Here is a 16,361-nt window from a genome sequence, read left to right as displayed (position 1 = left end):
CAGCCTTCTACATTACCAGAATCACCAGAACAAGCTTCCCATTGTGTCGTACAACAGCCAAAGAAATCAGCATGTACACATTCAGGATGGCTTTATGATCTGATTGCAGCTATGGTTCACTGTTGATGTCCAAAAACCTTAACTCGTAAACACTCCAGTCTATGAGCCGTGACTAACTCAGCAGTAGATGCGCACAACAAAACTCCTGTGACTGCGTGTGAATGTTCTCTCTAAACTCCTGACCCTGTGGAGAAACCACAATGATGTCTGTATTCCTTCTCTCTAGTTAAAAGGGAGATAACACAGGCCTACGGGTCCGATGAAGAAACAGCAGATACACTCCCACAACTGTCATCCCATATGCTGGGAAAGTGGCGTGATTTACGGCACTTTCCAGGTTAAACGCCACAGCTTCTTGCGAAAGGTTGTTTCTGCACACCTGAGTACAAGCTGTGACACAAACAACCAAACGAAAAAGTAATTAAAACTACGAGGTGAAAAATGTGAAAAACACAGCTTCTTAAAATCTGTACCTGATCATTTTTTTTTTGCAGCAGACTGACAATATAATGCTGTGTAAATCCATCTGTGGGCTATTATTCTGATTACTGTCACAGACCTACCAGCTAATCAACATTGTAATTGAAGCAGGTGGATTTACAGCATCCCCAACAGCCCCATGCAGAAGTGCAGGAGAGAGAAAGATGGATGGAATATCAAATGCCCAGGGATGAGGTAGAATTAGGCACCTGCATCAGCCCCCCGTCCACCCCCACATGCTGCCCTCTCAGCTGCCTGCCACTCTGTTTCCTCTCTCGCTCCTTTTATACAGTCGCTCCACCACACAGCTCCTTTGATTGCTGTTTCCCGTGGGCATACACACACACACATACACACACACACACACAAATACAACACATGCGTTCACAAAAAAAAAGAAAAAACTCAAAACACACTCCTTCTGTACTGTTCAGAGACAGTTGCACCAGCTGAGTTTTGATTTGGAAAGAAAAGTTGCCTCTACTACAAATAATGACAGGCACTCAAGAAAAAAAAAAGCAGAGCGCAGTTATCACACAGAAAACACACACGCGCGCACACACATGCACGCAAAATGCAGAATTCACAAAAACATGCAAAAAGCACAGACAACCGCTCTTAAAAGCAAGTTTAATCACATATACACACAGGCAGCCACCCACACACAGCAAACACACACAAGTGCGCTCACACACACCCTCCCATTATGCTGTATAACCAAAAGGCATTCAGCCATTTCAGCAGCGTTCTGAGAGCCAGCCAAGTAAGAGGTCTGTCAGTGCATTAGCCAGCATGTAATCATAGCCCAACCTCACTGCAATTAGAACTGGTTCTAATTCTTCACTGGAGACACTGCCTTCTCCCACTGCTAATAGTTTACTTTTCTCCAACAGCTGACAGACCCGGCCCTGCCTCCCGCCACAGCTTCCTAAACATACACACACACAGGAACACATCCACAGCTGTAGCTCATCTGTCAGTGTGGGAGATCAAAATGGATCCTGGGAATAGTCCCTAGTCATGTCCCACTTGTGCCACATCGGTCCCATGAGTCTTTATGCTGTGCCACAGTTCACCTGTGCGGTGGAGCTTTTGGAGGAAAGGCCTCCTCTCTGCCTTCCCTCAATGCCTTCAAGTTAAAAAAAAAACTCCCATTTCACCAAACGTGACAGAGAGAAATGACAGTGAAATCATGAAACAATTGCAAAAATAAAAAAACCCGAGAGCTCCTAAAGGCTCTCTGTAGAAAAGGCAGGCGTGCAAGGGGCGGGTGGCAAGATAGTGCTGAGGAAATGTTAGCTAATGAAGACTGAGGAAGAGGGAGCGCTCCCCATACTGATGGTATTGCTATTAGCCTGTGAGCGGGTGCACTTGGGTGTCACTTCAAAGCATTCCCCACTATTAATCAGAGGCTATCCAGCCCTCCAGCAAAGGCCCCGCTGGCTGTGCCGCTAACTACCCCCCTCAACATCAGCACAATGGAGCTATCATTACGGCCGTTACGCTACGCCTCGGCCAGACAGCGCACCTTTATCTCGGCATATATGTTACATACTCACAGCCAATTAATTTACCTGCCATGTCTCACAATAAAGGGGGTGGAGCGGCTGATGGCAGCGGGGTGTACGCAAGCACACATTTCCATTATGTGGTGGGTTATGTATTAGGGTGGGGGATGGGGAGCACCTGGCTCAGGTTGCATCCAGCAGGCTGTGCATTTGGCCTTGGGGGCTCTTTATGAAAGCACCTGCAAGAGGCTGCAACCTGTCTGGCCCAAGCCCACAGGCCCTGATCTAGCTCTCACCTGGCATCCCCCCCCAGCGGGCAGCCTAGCGTCTCCCTGACAGCTCCCGCCCCCCCCTTCCAGGCCCCCCCTGGCAAACAACAGCCACTCAGCTGGATATCAGCCACCAAGCTGGAGGATTAACTACCGCACTGCCCTGTCTCTTCAGTGCTAGATACATTTTATACAATGCTAATCCCCAACATCAGCTCTTTCTTCCTTTTGTTTTGACTATCGTGATGGACAGCACTTTCTACTGGGTCGAAGCCAAAGCCCAAAGGGCGGGGGTGAAGAATTTATTCTCTTTTAATTGGGGGTGATCGTCAAGACGAATGGAGGGAGTACATGCCGCTGTTTTGCTGCTGCTCTCGTCTTGCAAATTTGCACATTCATGTTATATGAGGATGAGAGGGCTTACAATACAAGACACGCTCCCCTCCCTCTCTGTGCCCTGCTGTACTGTACTGAGAGACTGCAGACTGTAGCAGCACTGAGGGGATGAGATAACTGTTCACCATTGTGAGAAAAGGCTGTCAAAGCTTTGTTTTTTTTCTCTCTCTCCCCCCACCCTCTCTCTCTCTCTCTCTCTCTGTGTGTGTGTGTGTGTGTGTGTGAGTCTTTCTCTCCTTCTCCTTTTTGCTCCCGCAAGAATATAAAAAAGCTGGAGCAGTGGTTGCAGAAATAGTCCTGTTTCTATAATTAGATGTAAACAGATGAACCAGTCTCTCAAGCTTGCTCTGTCCCACTGGCCCCGTGGCCTCCTGGGAAGCAAGATGTGTGAGTCTGTGTGACGTGTGCTTGTGCCGTGTGTGTGTGTGCGTGCACGTGAGCCTGTGTGTGTGTGTGTGTGTGCCTTTTCATGCGTTTGTTTGCAATGCACCAGTAAGTGTATGACAGCATGTGACAGTGTGCATCTAGTCTTGCTGTCGCTTTCCTCTCTCTCACTTTCTGTTTTTTCTGTCTTTCTTGGACAAACTAACTCAGTCCCCTCCACCCCTCCCCCTACACACACACACATTCACCAGAGGGTAGGTCAGTGGCCATGCATGGCAAGCAGAGGAAGCTAATGCATGCAGCAACAGCAGACAAACACACATCTGTTGCTGCAGAGCCAGTCATTTGCCCCAGATCCTTGGGATGCATACTGTATCAGAGAGAGGAGGCAGTGTAGCCTAGTGGTCACACCAGGCAGAGGGGACAAAAAAAAAAGAAGAAAAAATGCAGAACAAAGTGGACAGCAGAGGGATCTACAATGTAAAACACAGGAACAATGCATGTAAAAGAGAAGGGGATGTACAGGGAGGACCAGAGTTGCAGGTACATGGATTATCAAAGTGTGAACATGTAGAGATGAATACGATTATGAAGCAAAAAACTGGATGAAACAAAAGGAAAAAAATGGAGGGGGGGGATTTCTAATCAATGTCTGAAAGAGCTCCGGAAATCGATGCACAAGAGAAAGAGAGAGAGCAAGACAGAGGGAAAGACGGAGAAAGCGAGAGAGCAACAAGTCCCCTTTGGATTGAGTACTAGGCATCTGGTTGGATGGTCCCAAGAGACTTATTAAAATGGAATTCCTGATGCTAATCTTTGTTTTCTCGCAAAAGGGCTGACACATCCTTGAGAGACATATCGCATGTATATTTAATGGAAAATCTTTGCATATATTTAGCAGTCACCTGCCCCTCCACCACATACTATCATTTATGGATCACAGTCATTTGAAAAGGGAAGCTGAGAATACAGAAAGTGTACAGTAGAACATAAACAATGAGGAACAGAGAGGAAGCAATGTACAGGAACAGCTGCTGCATTGTATAATTAGTTCCCTTTTCAAATAATCCTATACATTAACAACATGTTGGTGCTACAGCAGAAACTTAAGCCTGCACAGGACCCCGTACGCTAAACTGTTGTCTGACAGATGAGAAATTGTGATTTTCAAAACTCTCATGTCCAGAGAGAAAACACACTATGAAGCTGGTTCTTCAGATGTATGCAGCATAAACTGGGACCACTACACAATCCTGCCAGGAGCACTAACTGACTCAGACGTTAGAGGGTTAACAATGCACCTGTCTAGGCCTCACAGCCAACCACAGGGTGCCTCAGCTCTAGTGGGAGGGGGTCGTCTGGAGAACGTAGCCCAAGACGCATGCAAACCCACCCACCAACCCAAACATAACCTCACACACATACATACACACTCATGTGCATATTGTCACTGACCACAAATCCAGTAACAACAATAGGGCAACGGCCCTTTTTTTGTTCTTTTCACTGAGCGATTACAACAATAAAATTGAAATTAAAAAACAAGTAATCTGGATTTTCTGCTTGAGCCGTTAATAATGTCTAACAGCTGTCACATGCAATACGGCCATGCGCTGAGGTGGGCCTGGGGCTGCCTGATGAGAAGCAGCCTGATACTGGGAGAGGGGGGAGAATGAGGGGAAAAGAGAGACAGAAAGAGCAACCCGGAGAGAGGTCCAAATTACAAATAAAACAGCAGTGGTTCACTTTGGGCAAATGCATCAGTTTACTGAATCTTGCAACAATTTCAATTTTTTTGGTGTGTGTTTGACATGGGAAGTAAAGAAAAACCTCATTGCATTCTTAATTCAACTTCTGACTTCCTCGTGTTGAGCGTAAAAATAGATGAGAGGTTTTTGAAATCCAATGCCCTGAAATCCAATACAGGAAGGTATTACCCTGCCCGTCACTCTCACCCGTGGGTCTCCTTTGTGTTTGTCCTGTGTACACACCCCATGCTCGAGGCAAGGGCTCTGTGGCACCACGCCACACGGTGTAGTGTGGGTGGCGGTCTGTTTGAAGAGCTTGTATCTGAGGCAACATGGCCACTAGCTCGCCAAAATCCTCTTGCAAAGCCAGATCCCTGTTTTTTTTTTTTTTTTTTTGGGGCAGCATAAGCCTTGCCTTTCTGTGGACAGTTTCGCTGGTGAGCAAAGAAAGTCACAGAACGGGAACTGATTAAATCATCTATCTGACTTCAAATCTGCCGTTTAACTTGTCTGAGTGTAATGAATTCCAGATGCTGTTACTTCTTTTTTTTTTGAAGACTGGTTATTGGACACCTGGTATGATAATTCAATAGTGACAAAAGAAAAAACAACAAAAAAAACCCTCCCAAAAAACAGGAAAAGTCTTGCCTGAGTTTTAATTATACGAATGCTTAAATATACTCAAAACATACTAAGTGCATGTTACTCTTGGAAGCAACAATATGTAAGGGTCTTACCGTCTCAAAGACAGTCGACTGCCCTTGCCAGGCGTTTGGGTTTCAGGGGGCGTGTCAGGGAAAGGTGACAGATGGCAGCAGCACTGGGCAAGGTGCTGTTTCAGCCAGGTGTAGGATGCCAAGCAACACCTCCACTATTCGGGGTGACTCCAGTGACAAGCCATTCGAACGGTGTCATCTCACAACAATCCACAAACGAGCGCGACAACAGGCCACAGTTCTCACTCTGGAGTGGGAACCAAAGCAACAAAAAGGAGGGAGCGCACAAATCCGGAGCCAATTGGAACTTGGCCTAAGACCCATGTTCTGTCACCGTACTTTCACCACAGCAGCTTCTGTATACAAGTAGCCCTTTAATATAACATTCAAATAGTCGTGATTTAGTTTTTTTTTTTCTCAGGTAAAGCTCACACTTGAATTCTTCTCGCAACAGAAAAATGACAGGGAAAGGCTTCGGTGGTGCTGTGCTGCTAAATAATTACGCCGAGCATGCACCACACTCCAGCCACTGCTCTTGTCTGGAGTCAGCAAGGATTAGGAGGTGCGTAAAGGCAACCAGGAGCAGGGTACGAACTCTGAGTGCTCACAACACAACAGCTACAAGGCCAAGAAGAAGAAGAAACCTCCCTACCCTCAAACAACCCTCTCCCACTCATTGAGGTTTATTCTTTTAAAGACCCTGGTTGTAACCGGCCCTTTGCTAACTCCACCAAACACCTGTGTTTGCCTTTGAAGCGTCTTCTCGGCAACCACAGACCCATGGGATATTCAAGCAATGAGACGTTCAATAAAAGTCTCAGTAAAGTTATTTATTCTCCTTTGGAGCAAAAAAAAATAGGAGAAGGCAGACAACACGGCTAACCTTTGAAGGGGGGAGCTACTCAGATATCCAGCAAGGACATAAAAACCAAGGGAATGACAGGGACATCCTACCAGAAAACAATAAAGGGGGTGGAAGGGACTGTTTTTTATCTTTAACAGCAGCTGTAAAACACACACAAAGCTGGGGTCTGCAACAATGGCCCAGGGGCAGGGGAGGGTGGCTAAAACAGAAGTGGCAGGAAGACCACCGCTTCCCAGACACAAGTGTCTTCCTGCTGGAAAGAAAGGAGACTGAAAAATGGAAGGGGAGAGAGAGAGAGAGAGAGAGAGAGAGAGGACAGCTTATGGAAAGGGAGACAGAGCAGATGTAAAGGAAGGGGAGGCTCAGCCAGCGAGATGACACAAACGTGACCTTTGATTACATGGGGTGTTTAGAGCAGTGCTCAGCCATGGACAGCCTCTGAACCCCCTGCTGCTTTCACACAGCCACACCTCAGCCAGAGCACACTGATCAGAACAATATGGCTGAAAGATGAACCCCCAGCCATAAATGCCAGCAGTAAAGACAGCTCCACTGTGTCTCCTGCTCTGACACTGTCCAACATCTGAATCCCGGCCTCACAGCCAAGTGAAGACCGTCTCCAAGTCTGCGCCGGAGCCAGCAGAAGATAAAATTACTATTTCAAAGTCCTTGTAAATGAACTGGTTGAATTAAACCACATTAGAAGCATTTACAGGTCTGTGTCTCACCGTATCAGCCAGCACAGAGACGGAGAAGTTGCTCCAATGTCACATTCCCAGAACACAGTGCAAGTGTAAACTATAAATCGACCACCTGACATGCATTACAAATGACGGGCTTGTAGTAGGTGAAGATGGACAGAGGCAAATGCAAACTGACAGAATCGCAACCGGCTCTAAGTAACATGGTTCAGTGAAGAAAGACGGTAGGAGTGTGTGTTCGCATCTGTTGTCGTCTGATTGCAACCAAACTCACAAGTCGGCGCGAACGAAAGAAAGGAAAATTTCTCCTAAAATATGTTGAAATTCTGTAACCCTGCAAGCAACGATGCCAAGGGAGAGTGTTGCAACTGCCATCACTCTTTTCAGCAGCGAGGGCGAAGGTAGCGTTCACAATAAATACCTCTGCAAAGTCAGAGGAGCCCTTTCAAGGAGCCACATCAGAAACCTGCCTCTGAATGCATTTTTACATCAACTCTGAAATATTCATGTTCTTTGTAAAGTATTCATGTGAACCAGTGTGCAAGTTAGTCCCCGGGGGGAAAGTGCAGAGAAACCGAACACACTCAGCAAACAACATGCTCAGTTGTGCTAATGTCGCTAGCACACAGGACACTTGAAGGAGCGCTAATGACCTGCCCTGTCAAGATGAACAGTCTGGGACCAGTTTGGTCAGACACCCTACAAGCAGTTGATGGTTCTTACATCCAATGACTTGCTTTATTCATTTGAGGAAACAATGAGTGGGGGAAGGGGAGGGAAGAAGAACCACCGAGGAAAAGTTTAACTTAATAGCAGAATCAAAATCTTTAAAATATAAAAGTAAAAAATACATGGCAAAATAATTCAGTTTTTTCCCTTTTAATTAAATTTGATCAGAATAAATGAAGAGTTCATTTGCAAAAACAGATAACTCCATTTTTGTAGATTTTCAGAAAACGTTTTTTTTTTTTTTGTTTGCTTGAGATAATATCTCTCAAACTGAAGTGGATCTGACTCAGTAGAAATGACAAAAATAAAGAGAACTTAAGTTTGATTGATATTGTCTCAGGTAGACGATGGAAAAGTGGGTTTTCTGAAGGTTTGTGAAGATGGAGCTATCTGTTTTTGCAAATGAACTCTTCAAATTAAATTAAAATTTGAAAATGTACATTGTGTTATTTTTTCCATTGTGTCACATGGATTTTAAAGCTACAGTGTGTGCTGTATTAATAAATTATCAATCTTTTTTTTAGCTAAGTGTCGTTTAAAAAATAAAAAGCTTTGCCTAAAAAGATCCCATTTTGCCTTGAAACAATGTGCTAAATGCCCTAATAATAAGAATTAGGATTTATTAACGTCCACAGTGTTTTAATTTTAACAGAAAGCGTCGACTGTTTTCACAAAATTACCATCGTAAAAAAATATACGCCATGAAAAATTCAGAATTACGCTTCATGTGTCATCCACTTATTTTCATTATGACATGCTTGACATTTTCAAATATTATTAAAATAATAAATCAAGGATTGCACATCGACAGGGCGCAATAACACAACAATTCTAATGGGGCCAAGGGACGATTTTGGAATTACGTGAACTTGTGTCGAATTATTCTTTATGTTGATTCAATCAAATGCCTGAAATGTAAAGAATTAATCATTTTCCAGATCTTGAGGGTATTAGACTGCTCAGCAGTCACACCCATGCATCACTGATGAGACTGAGGAGAACAATAAACCACCTGTGCTGCTCATTGAACAGTGATGACATTTGGAGGGTAGGTCTTCATGTTGGTGTAGCACAGTGCAACAAAAGAAACACCGAATCTGTTGCATGAAGGAACACTTTTTACCCTGTGGCCAGCATTAGCCTTCATGCTCTCAAGAAAACTTGTGGAAAAAAACAAAAATGTATTTAAAAAAAAACATATGGATGCAGGCACTGTATGTGTGTGTATGTGTGTTTGTGTATATGTGTATGTGTGTGTGTGTGTGTGTGTGTGTGTGTACATACGTTTGTGTGTGTGTGTGTGTGTGTGTGTGCTGCCAAACGCAAACATGAATGGTAAGAGATGAATGGCGAACAATACTCATGAATTCTCCTGAATGACTAATTATGCCTCATGTTTAGCACGATTTTGCAAATGAATTCAGAATCTTTACAAATACTACGAATCTAAAAAAAAAATATCCTGGTTAGCCTACTTCAATGCTGCCTACAGCTGAGCAGGTTAATGAGATATTAATCGTATAAATAAACAAACAAGTAAAATGTAAAGCAATGCAGGACAAATTGTCAGCGGTGACTCTGATGCTGTCTTTAACCGCCTACAGTGAGCCCACCTGATTCTGGTATAATTTTAGCAGGTATATAAAATAACTTAAAAGGCCTAACTATTTCCTTTGCTTTCCAGCAACCCAAGACTCCTCAGCTGCATCACAAAACCTGCGTTTTCAGAGGCCACATTAACATATTTTCAAAAGAAACTGTATCTGAAGTGAAACTGTTTGATGCAATCAATACGCCACTGTTTTGACTCATCTTATTTAAATGTCTTTTGTCTTACATGGCAGGACAAAATAAAAACAATAACATGGATTTTGTGATCCACTTCATTAAAACATGTGTGGATTAAGTACATTTTCTTTAATGGTGTTTTTTTTCCCTCCCCTCTGAACACAAAATGAAATGTGTATTTAAATTCAACATAACATCTGCACAAAATGCCACATATGAGCACTTAAATGATCATAAAAAATCAAGTAAGACTGTAAATATAAGCACTAGCCAAGGTTTTTGTGATTTTAGAGGACTCTGCTGGAGCTGAGTTTGTTGTGTTTTCAAAAAATCTTTCAGCTGCTGCTCAGTTCCAGAAATGTCCAAATTGTCTATGTGGACACAAAACGTGTGTACTCATGTTTGTAAACGTGCACATTCGGGTACACATGATACCCAAAGTCACTTGTTAAACCTGATGCATGCACTGTGAACACATTTGCACCCCAACACTTCAAAGCCTAATATAGAAGGAGGATTTTCTTGCATTGCTTTTCCCCCTCCTGTAACATCCACACGCTGGGAGCCACGCAGACCTGCTCATCCCGCTTCTTCCTCGCACCGCTCGTGGCTCTGAGCGTGGCGCAACGGTTCTTAGTTAAGTGATGGCATCGGTTTGACACTTATCAATTTAACGTGAAGTGACAAAATCTCATTTCAAATTCTGCCCACCAGAGCCAATGGGGAAGCAGTGTTCCAGCATCCCCAACTTCCTAAACTAAAACAGATCGTAAATGGCATTTTTTTTATTTTTAAAAACAAAACATAAATACCATGGCATTTACCTATCAAATGACTGTTCAACAAAGATGTCTCCGGTGCCTTTGAGATAGTTAAGCTACAAATGTTGATTCAGCTTTAATGAGAATTCCTGATCGCAGCGCCAGAATAAATGGAATTTTCACCTGATTTATTAGCTGATATTTGAAGAGTGAATTCTGTCAACGAGCCACACATGAGCAGCCCTTTTATTTCCAACGTAGCGCCCTCGTCTATTACTCTCTTTTTGTGCAGAAATAATCAGCTTTTGTGCGACACTACGCATGCAGGCCATCGTCTATTATTCACGCTGATAAATGCACACAGGATTTACAGCAGCAGCAGCATCTGAAACAACAGCGATGCCGCGATGGCAAGACACAAACATTTCACCTGCAGTATTTCTGTGTGGACAAAATCAAAAATGTTTGACTAACCTGAGTGGGGAGCCATCGGTATGTGTGAGGGGTAGTATTTCCCCGGCGGGAAGTGACCGGCGTGCTGCACAGAGCTGTGGCCCGAGGGAGCGATCCGAGAGGCGGCTCGGTGCACCAGGGCGCCCCGCTCTGAAAGGAGGTGCGCCGGAGCAGCGAAATCCCGTCCTTCCATTCCGAAGAATGTTTAGTAATCCGAAATCCGGATAGGGCAGGTCAGAAAAATCAAACCCATATAATAATCCTTCCCTTTCGTATTTATGTGTTGCATTCAGTCGATCGCAGGCTTCTCCAGCCAAAAACGTAGCCCCCGATCATCTTTTCTGTCAGACGAGAAATCAAAAACATAATCAGGAAAAAAAAAAAAAACTGGAAAAGCCCAGATAAGAACAACATGATGCAAACATACTGACATTGCAGCCTTGCTATTTAAAAAAAAAAAAGAAAGCAAATCATTAGTGCCGCTTCATTGCATTTTGCTGTAATACCTTCCTGTCATATTAAGGTTGATGCTGCATGGAGATGAAAGCACCGTTTTCGACCTAAAACTGATTGCACAGAATATGCCATCGCAGATACAAGCGGCCAGCGAGGCGTCCAGAAGCCCAGTGAGCTCCAGCCTCAGCTCTATTGATCAAGCCTGGGATGCAGGCCTAATCATATGGACAAGAGCACTTCATATTCCACAGGCACAACGAGCACACTGACACATTTCAGCTTTCTATAGATCCTGTTTCATTTAATACTGCTCACATTAGATTTATTCCAAAAAAAAAAACAACACTCCAGATCCATCCACCACCACGACAGCAGTTACCAGCTGTCACTCACTTCCAAACGCTTATTAATATGCAGCCTCCGATATATATATTTTTTATGCATCGCGATTCCTGCGATAATCTCAGGAAAAAAAAAAAAAGACGCAGTAGTTCTGTCAGAGGAGGAAGGGTGTTGTCCTGTTTGGGTGGGTTTAAAAAATGATGGAAGCCTACTCAGCCTACATCTCAAGGTGAACAACGCTGCCTGCCTTCTCCTGCTCGTCCTATTGTCTCGGATTGATGCAGGCGTTTTTCTGCCACTCTAATCTCCATCCAGCTCTAAACTACAGCTCCTACATTTTTTGCACAAAGTGGCATAAATAGCGAATATATTTTTGCACCATCTGCAAGCTAGAAAATAATCCAGTTTGTGCTAAAACTGGCAAGTGAAATAATATTATTTTTTTAAAATAACCAACAACAATAAAATGCATCACATTCATCGAGCAGATTTACAAAGAAGTCCTAAAAGTCTGGAGACATAAAGATATTTTAAATAACAATGTAATTAAACTAACACAGATGCATCAGCTCCTCACACTCCCTCTCTCGCCTTTCCTCAGCGTGGTGTGTGTGTATGTGTGTGTGTGTGTGTGTGTGTGAGCGTGCACGTGTGCGCGCACCCGTGTGTGAGTATGTGTGTGCATGTGAATAACTGCACTCTCACTGTCTTCATCTGCCTTGACCTATTTCAGGTCAGGTAATCAAATGGAGTAGTAAATACATTATAGGCTACATCCTCTGCCACGCCACAAAAATAGCATTATTTAGTCGAGATGTGGAAAATAAACTGGATTTCATTGTAAAATATATATATATATATATACACACACATATGGTTTGGGCTTCACCTAAACGTCATGTTTAATTTTGGGGACTCAGTGATGCATGTCTTAAAAATAAAGGAGGTGGCTTGATTTTATATTTCCAAATTTTAAAATATATCAATAAATGATTGGTTTTAAATAGTAGACTCTCACTCTGGGGCCCTGCTGGGTTTTCTTTTTTCGAAATGATTGCAAGGGGGGGTCCCCAGTGCAAAATTATAATTTTAGCATAAATTAAATAACTAAATATCCACATACATGAAGCTCCTATAAGAATGAGACGCTATGATCTCCCCACGTAGCCTACAGCCTTCAGTGCTACATCAACAACAATAAAAATCGCTCCATACGCAGGTTCCAGGGACAAATCCGTGCTCAGGGAGGCTTTCCTTGGGTAAGATCGGAGCATGCATGTGGGTTCTTAACGAGAAACCGTCAAAGAAGCCTCTTCTGCAGCCCCATTATCGCTGAGCCTCCAGTGTGAGGACTGTAGAGGATCCTGGGTGAATGGCCGCCCGTCAGGAGGACTGCCTTTGTCTCCACACTGAGAAAGTGCTTTGCAGTCGGCCATTACCTTCCCCTTCGCCATGCTGTTACCGTCAAGCCTTCCCTGTGTGCACCACTGACAATCTAAGAATAAAATTATTAGGCATTTACGACATCGGTAAGCTTCTGCAGGTGTGTACATCTTCGAAATATACTTTCACGGACATTTAACTGCTGCAGCGTAAATGTCCACGTTCGCTTCCTTTCACAAAAAAAAAAAAAAAAATTGGCCGAAATGAGCGAATTCGTCCATCAAAAAATCATAATAATTAAAAAAAATGATCTACGCCCCAAATGCTATTCATTAAGCAGCTGTCAATTTCATTTGCAGAATCAAATCGACAGCAGAAAAGCGGATAATAAATCAAATTACGCTCAAAGTGTTGGGATCGTGCAGCGAAAGACGAGGCGGCCCTCCGTGACTGAGCTGGCCGGCAGGGAGTGCACCTCGGCCGGGGCGTGTAAAGACACGTCTCCCGCTCTCTGGCTATGCAAATACTCCGCTAGAAATTGGTAACAGAAAAAAGGAACCGAGGTCGATCAATTTATTATTTTTTTTAGATGAGCAATTTATCAAAAGGATCTGAAATGTTACCGCGCAGGAAAAATAATAATAAAAAAAGGATACTAGCTTGTCACCTTTATAAAAATGTAGGATAATTCAAACAAAACATCAGCAAGGTTGCCAACACGGACATCAATAATAATAATAATAATAATAATAATAATAATAATAATAATAATAATAATAATAATAATAATAATAAATTAAATTGTCGGTTTATTCCACATAGGATACATCTCATCCTCATATTATTTTGGAAATTAATAGCAATGAACTGTATATAATGCACAGCATGTCACAAATAGCATTTTGGACTGAATACAGCCACTGCCATTTCACAACGAGGAAACAGGCCCTAGAATGTTTGGTTAAATTAAAAAAAAAAAAAATGTATATCAAGTACATAAAATTACTACTTACTGGTATGTTAAATCCTTGCATAACAATAAATTATAAAATCACAAAACTCGGGGAGGGAAGGTGCAAGGCCAAGTGCGACGCCCATTTAAAATCAAAATCTGAGATAAACCATGTGGCTAGAGTGAAATCCTACAGTATTTCCATCTGAGGCTGTGCAGAAGCCTGCTGGTTCAGTCTATGGAAGCAGTGGGACTGGGGCTGCCGGCCTGGCTGGATTGCGGCTCGGATCTCCGAGCAGCGGTTTCTCTCCCGGTGCAACTGCGTACCTCGAGTCTCGGGGCAGGGTAAACACGCCCTCCCATTGGTCGGATACCTGCATGTCAATGAGCTCCTGCCGCCCGCCCGCACAGACGGACGCCTCCGATTGGTCGACGGCGCAGGCCAATGGTGTGGTGACTGGCGATGCTAAACAGAGCGAAGAGCGCCAGATTTAAAGCTCGGGATGGCCAAATCACTTACAATAGAGCTCAGTGCACCGTGAGCTCAGCTTAAAACTCACAGCAGATGAAACGGGTCCGGAGAACGTGAATCAAGTTAGAACCAAAAAAGTGAAATTGGCAGAATTGCACTTTAGTTTATGCACGACTTTAGGGAAACTCAGTGATCTCATATTGCTTTACTATAATAAACATAGATTTGTATGCAACATCTAGGCTGTGGACAGCTCACTCAAAAAGAGGGCAAGTGGTGCTTACATCCCTGCCTGTGTGACATTTAGCAGGCAGGAGCCTGAGCAGTAGATAACATAAAGAAACCAAAATTAATACATTTTTTAGAGATGCAATTCAGTTCATGCTTTTCCAAATGTCACCATAGTCTGTCATTTAAACAAAAAAAAAGTGTTAATATCACCAGAATAGCAAGTTTTAAATGTGTTTATATGGTATATGTGCATTTTTATGGAAATGTAAAGAGTCATACAAAGCACTTAAATGTGACCGGTGCAAAAATATCATGACACAAGACAAAACAGGAAATTAAAACATCAATAAATGCATTTTTTGAGGTGATAATTTAAATTTTTTTGTCTAAATGCATCAATATCACCACATAATAAAATGGCGCAAAAATAAGAGTGTAAAAAAAAAAAGTGCTAAAGAATAATGACACAAGACAGACTATGTAAAAAAAAAAATAATGTCAATGCCAACAAAAGTGCAGATATTTTTAGAAGTGCATCTCAATGCATGCTTTCAAGATAACACAAATCTAAGTTTGTCACTGGAATCAAAAAGAGCATTAATTAATTAATATCAGATATAGTGGCACATATAATTATTATTATTTAAATAGACAGATTAATATGCGTTTTTCATCTGTCACTGCAATCTCCAGTCTAATTTGAAAACAAGTCAGGATCATGGTGTCTATATTTTTTAAGTCTTAAGAGGCATTTAAGGCTTATTTGACAAATTGTTTCTAAAGTAATTCATCTGAAGTCTATCCTGAGCAATGCAGAAAGACAGTAAATTCCAAAAATCTTCCAACATGTTATTCTATGGACGCAGGTTATTACAATATTCTAAATGTTTACAAATGAAGCCTCCTTGTATGCACGCTTCTGATTGGCTGGCACCGTGCCAGAGCATTGTCAGTCACAGAATGTAAACAAGACTCTGATTGGCTGTTGTCCAGTCCGCATTGGGCTGTCCGGAAAAAAAAAAAAGGCAATAACTGGCCCTGCGGTTTCAAGGCGTCCCGGGTTAGATGATGAAAGGGGATAAGAAGAAGCGGTTTCCAGGCGCCCCAAAGGCGGACCCCTATTGGCCCTGAAGCCATATGAGTCAAGCGTGAATCAAAGGGAATACTGCAGAGAGGGGGAAATTATAGTTGGATATTTAAAATAATCGAGGTTAGTTTTCGTCTAAATGCGGACCAGCAATGACTTTTTTTTTATTTTTATGAAAAGCCGTGAAAACAAGTGAAACGAGGTAGAAAAAAAAAAAAAAGCTCCGGTTGTGGATCAACCCTGCCGAGGTCCGCTTTAATGGAGAAAATCTGCATGGAGTCTTTCACCATTTTAAAGCGCGGCTGGATGAGGTTTGTCGTAGTAAGGTCGTTGTGGTGAAAGTAGAAACCAGTGCAATTTGTTTCAAGTAATTTTTTTGACTTGGGAGTTAATCGGATGATAGCGTTGGCATGCTGTTTTTTAATGGATGTGGTCTGGCTGTAGTCGCTAAACTCAGATTAGGGTGTAAAATGCTTTTTGCTCGGAGCCAGGCGGAGATAGCGGATTGATATATGTGAAGACAATGTAGAGACGATCGTACATGCGGGGTGCAGAAATAACGTTTGTCTTCTTTCTATTT

At 42.9% G+C, this 16,361-nt stretch overlaps 1 protein-coding gene across 1 annotated transcript in view; it reads right to left on the bottom strand.

The window, feature by feature from the left end:
* Positions 1-14,275, bottom strand: part of bahcc1a (BAH domain and coiled-coil containing 1a) — a 62,437-nt gene extending 48,162 nt beyond the window's left edge. Inside the window, exons 1-2 of the mRNA XM_008303065.1 lie at positions 14,053-14,275; positions 10,880-11,199 (exon numbers count right to left, since the gene is read on the bottom strand). Coding sequence (XP_008301287.1) covers positions 10,880-11,051 — 172 coding nt within the window. The 5' untranslated portion in view covers positions 11,052-11,199; positions 14,053-14,275. The remainder of the gene's footprint in view (positions 1-10,879; positions 11,200-14,052) is intronic.
* Between the last annotated feature and the right edge of the window lie 2,086 nt (positions 14,276-16,361).

Source organism: Stegastes partitus, unplaced genomic scaffold (assembly GCF_000690725.1).
Source record: "Stegastes partitus isolate 25-593 unplaced genomic scaffold, Stegastes_partitus-1.0.2 Scaffold38, whole genome shotgun sequence".
Taxonomy (NCBI): Eukaryota; Metazoa; Chordata; class Actinopteri; family Pomacentridae; genus Stegastes; species Stegastes partitus.
This window is presented reverse-complemented; position numbering and strand designations above follow the sequence as displayed.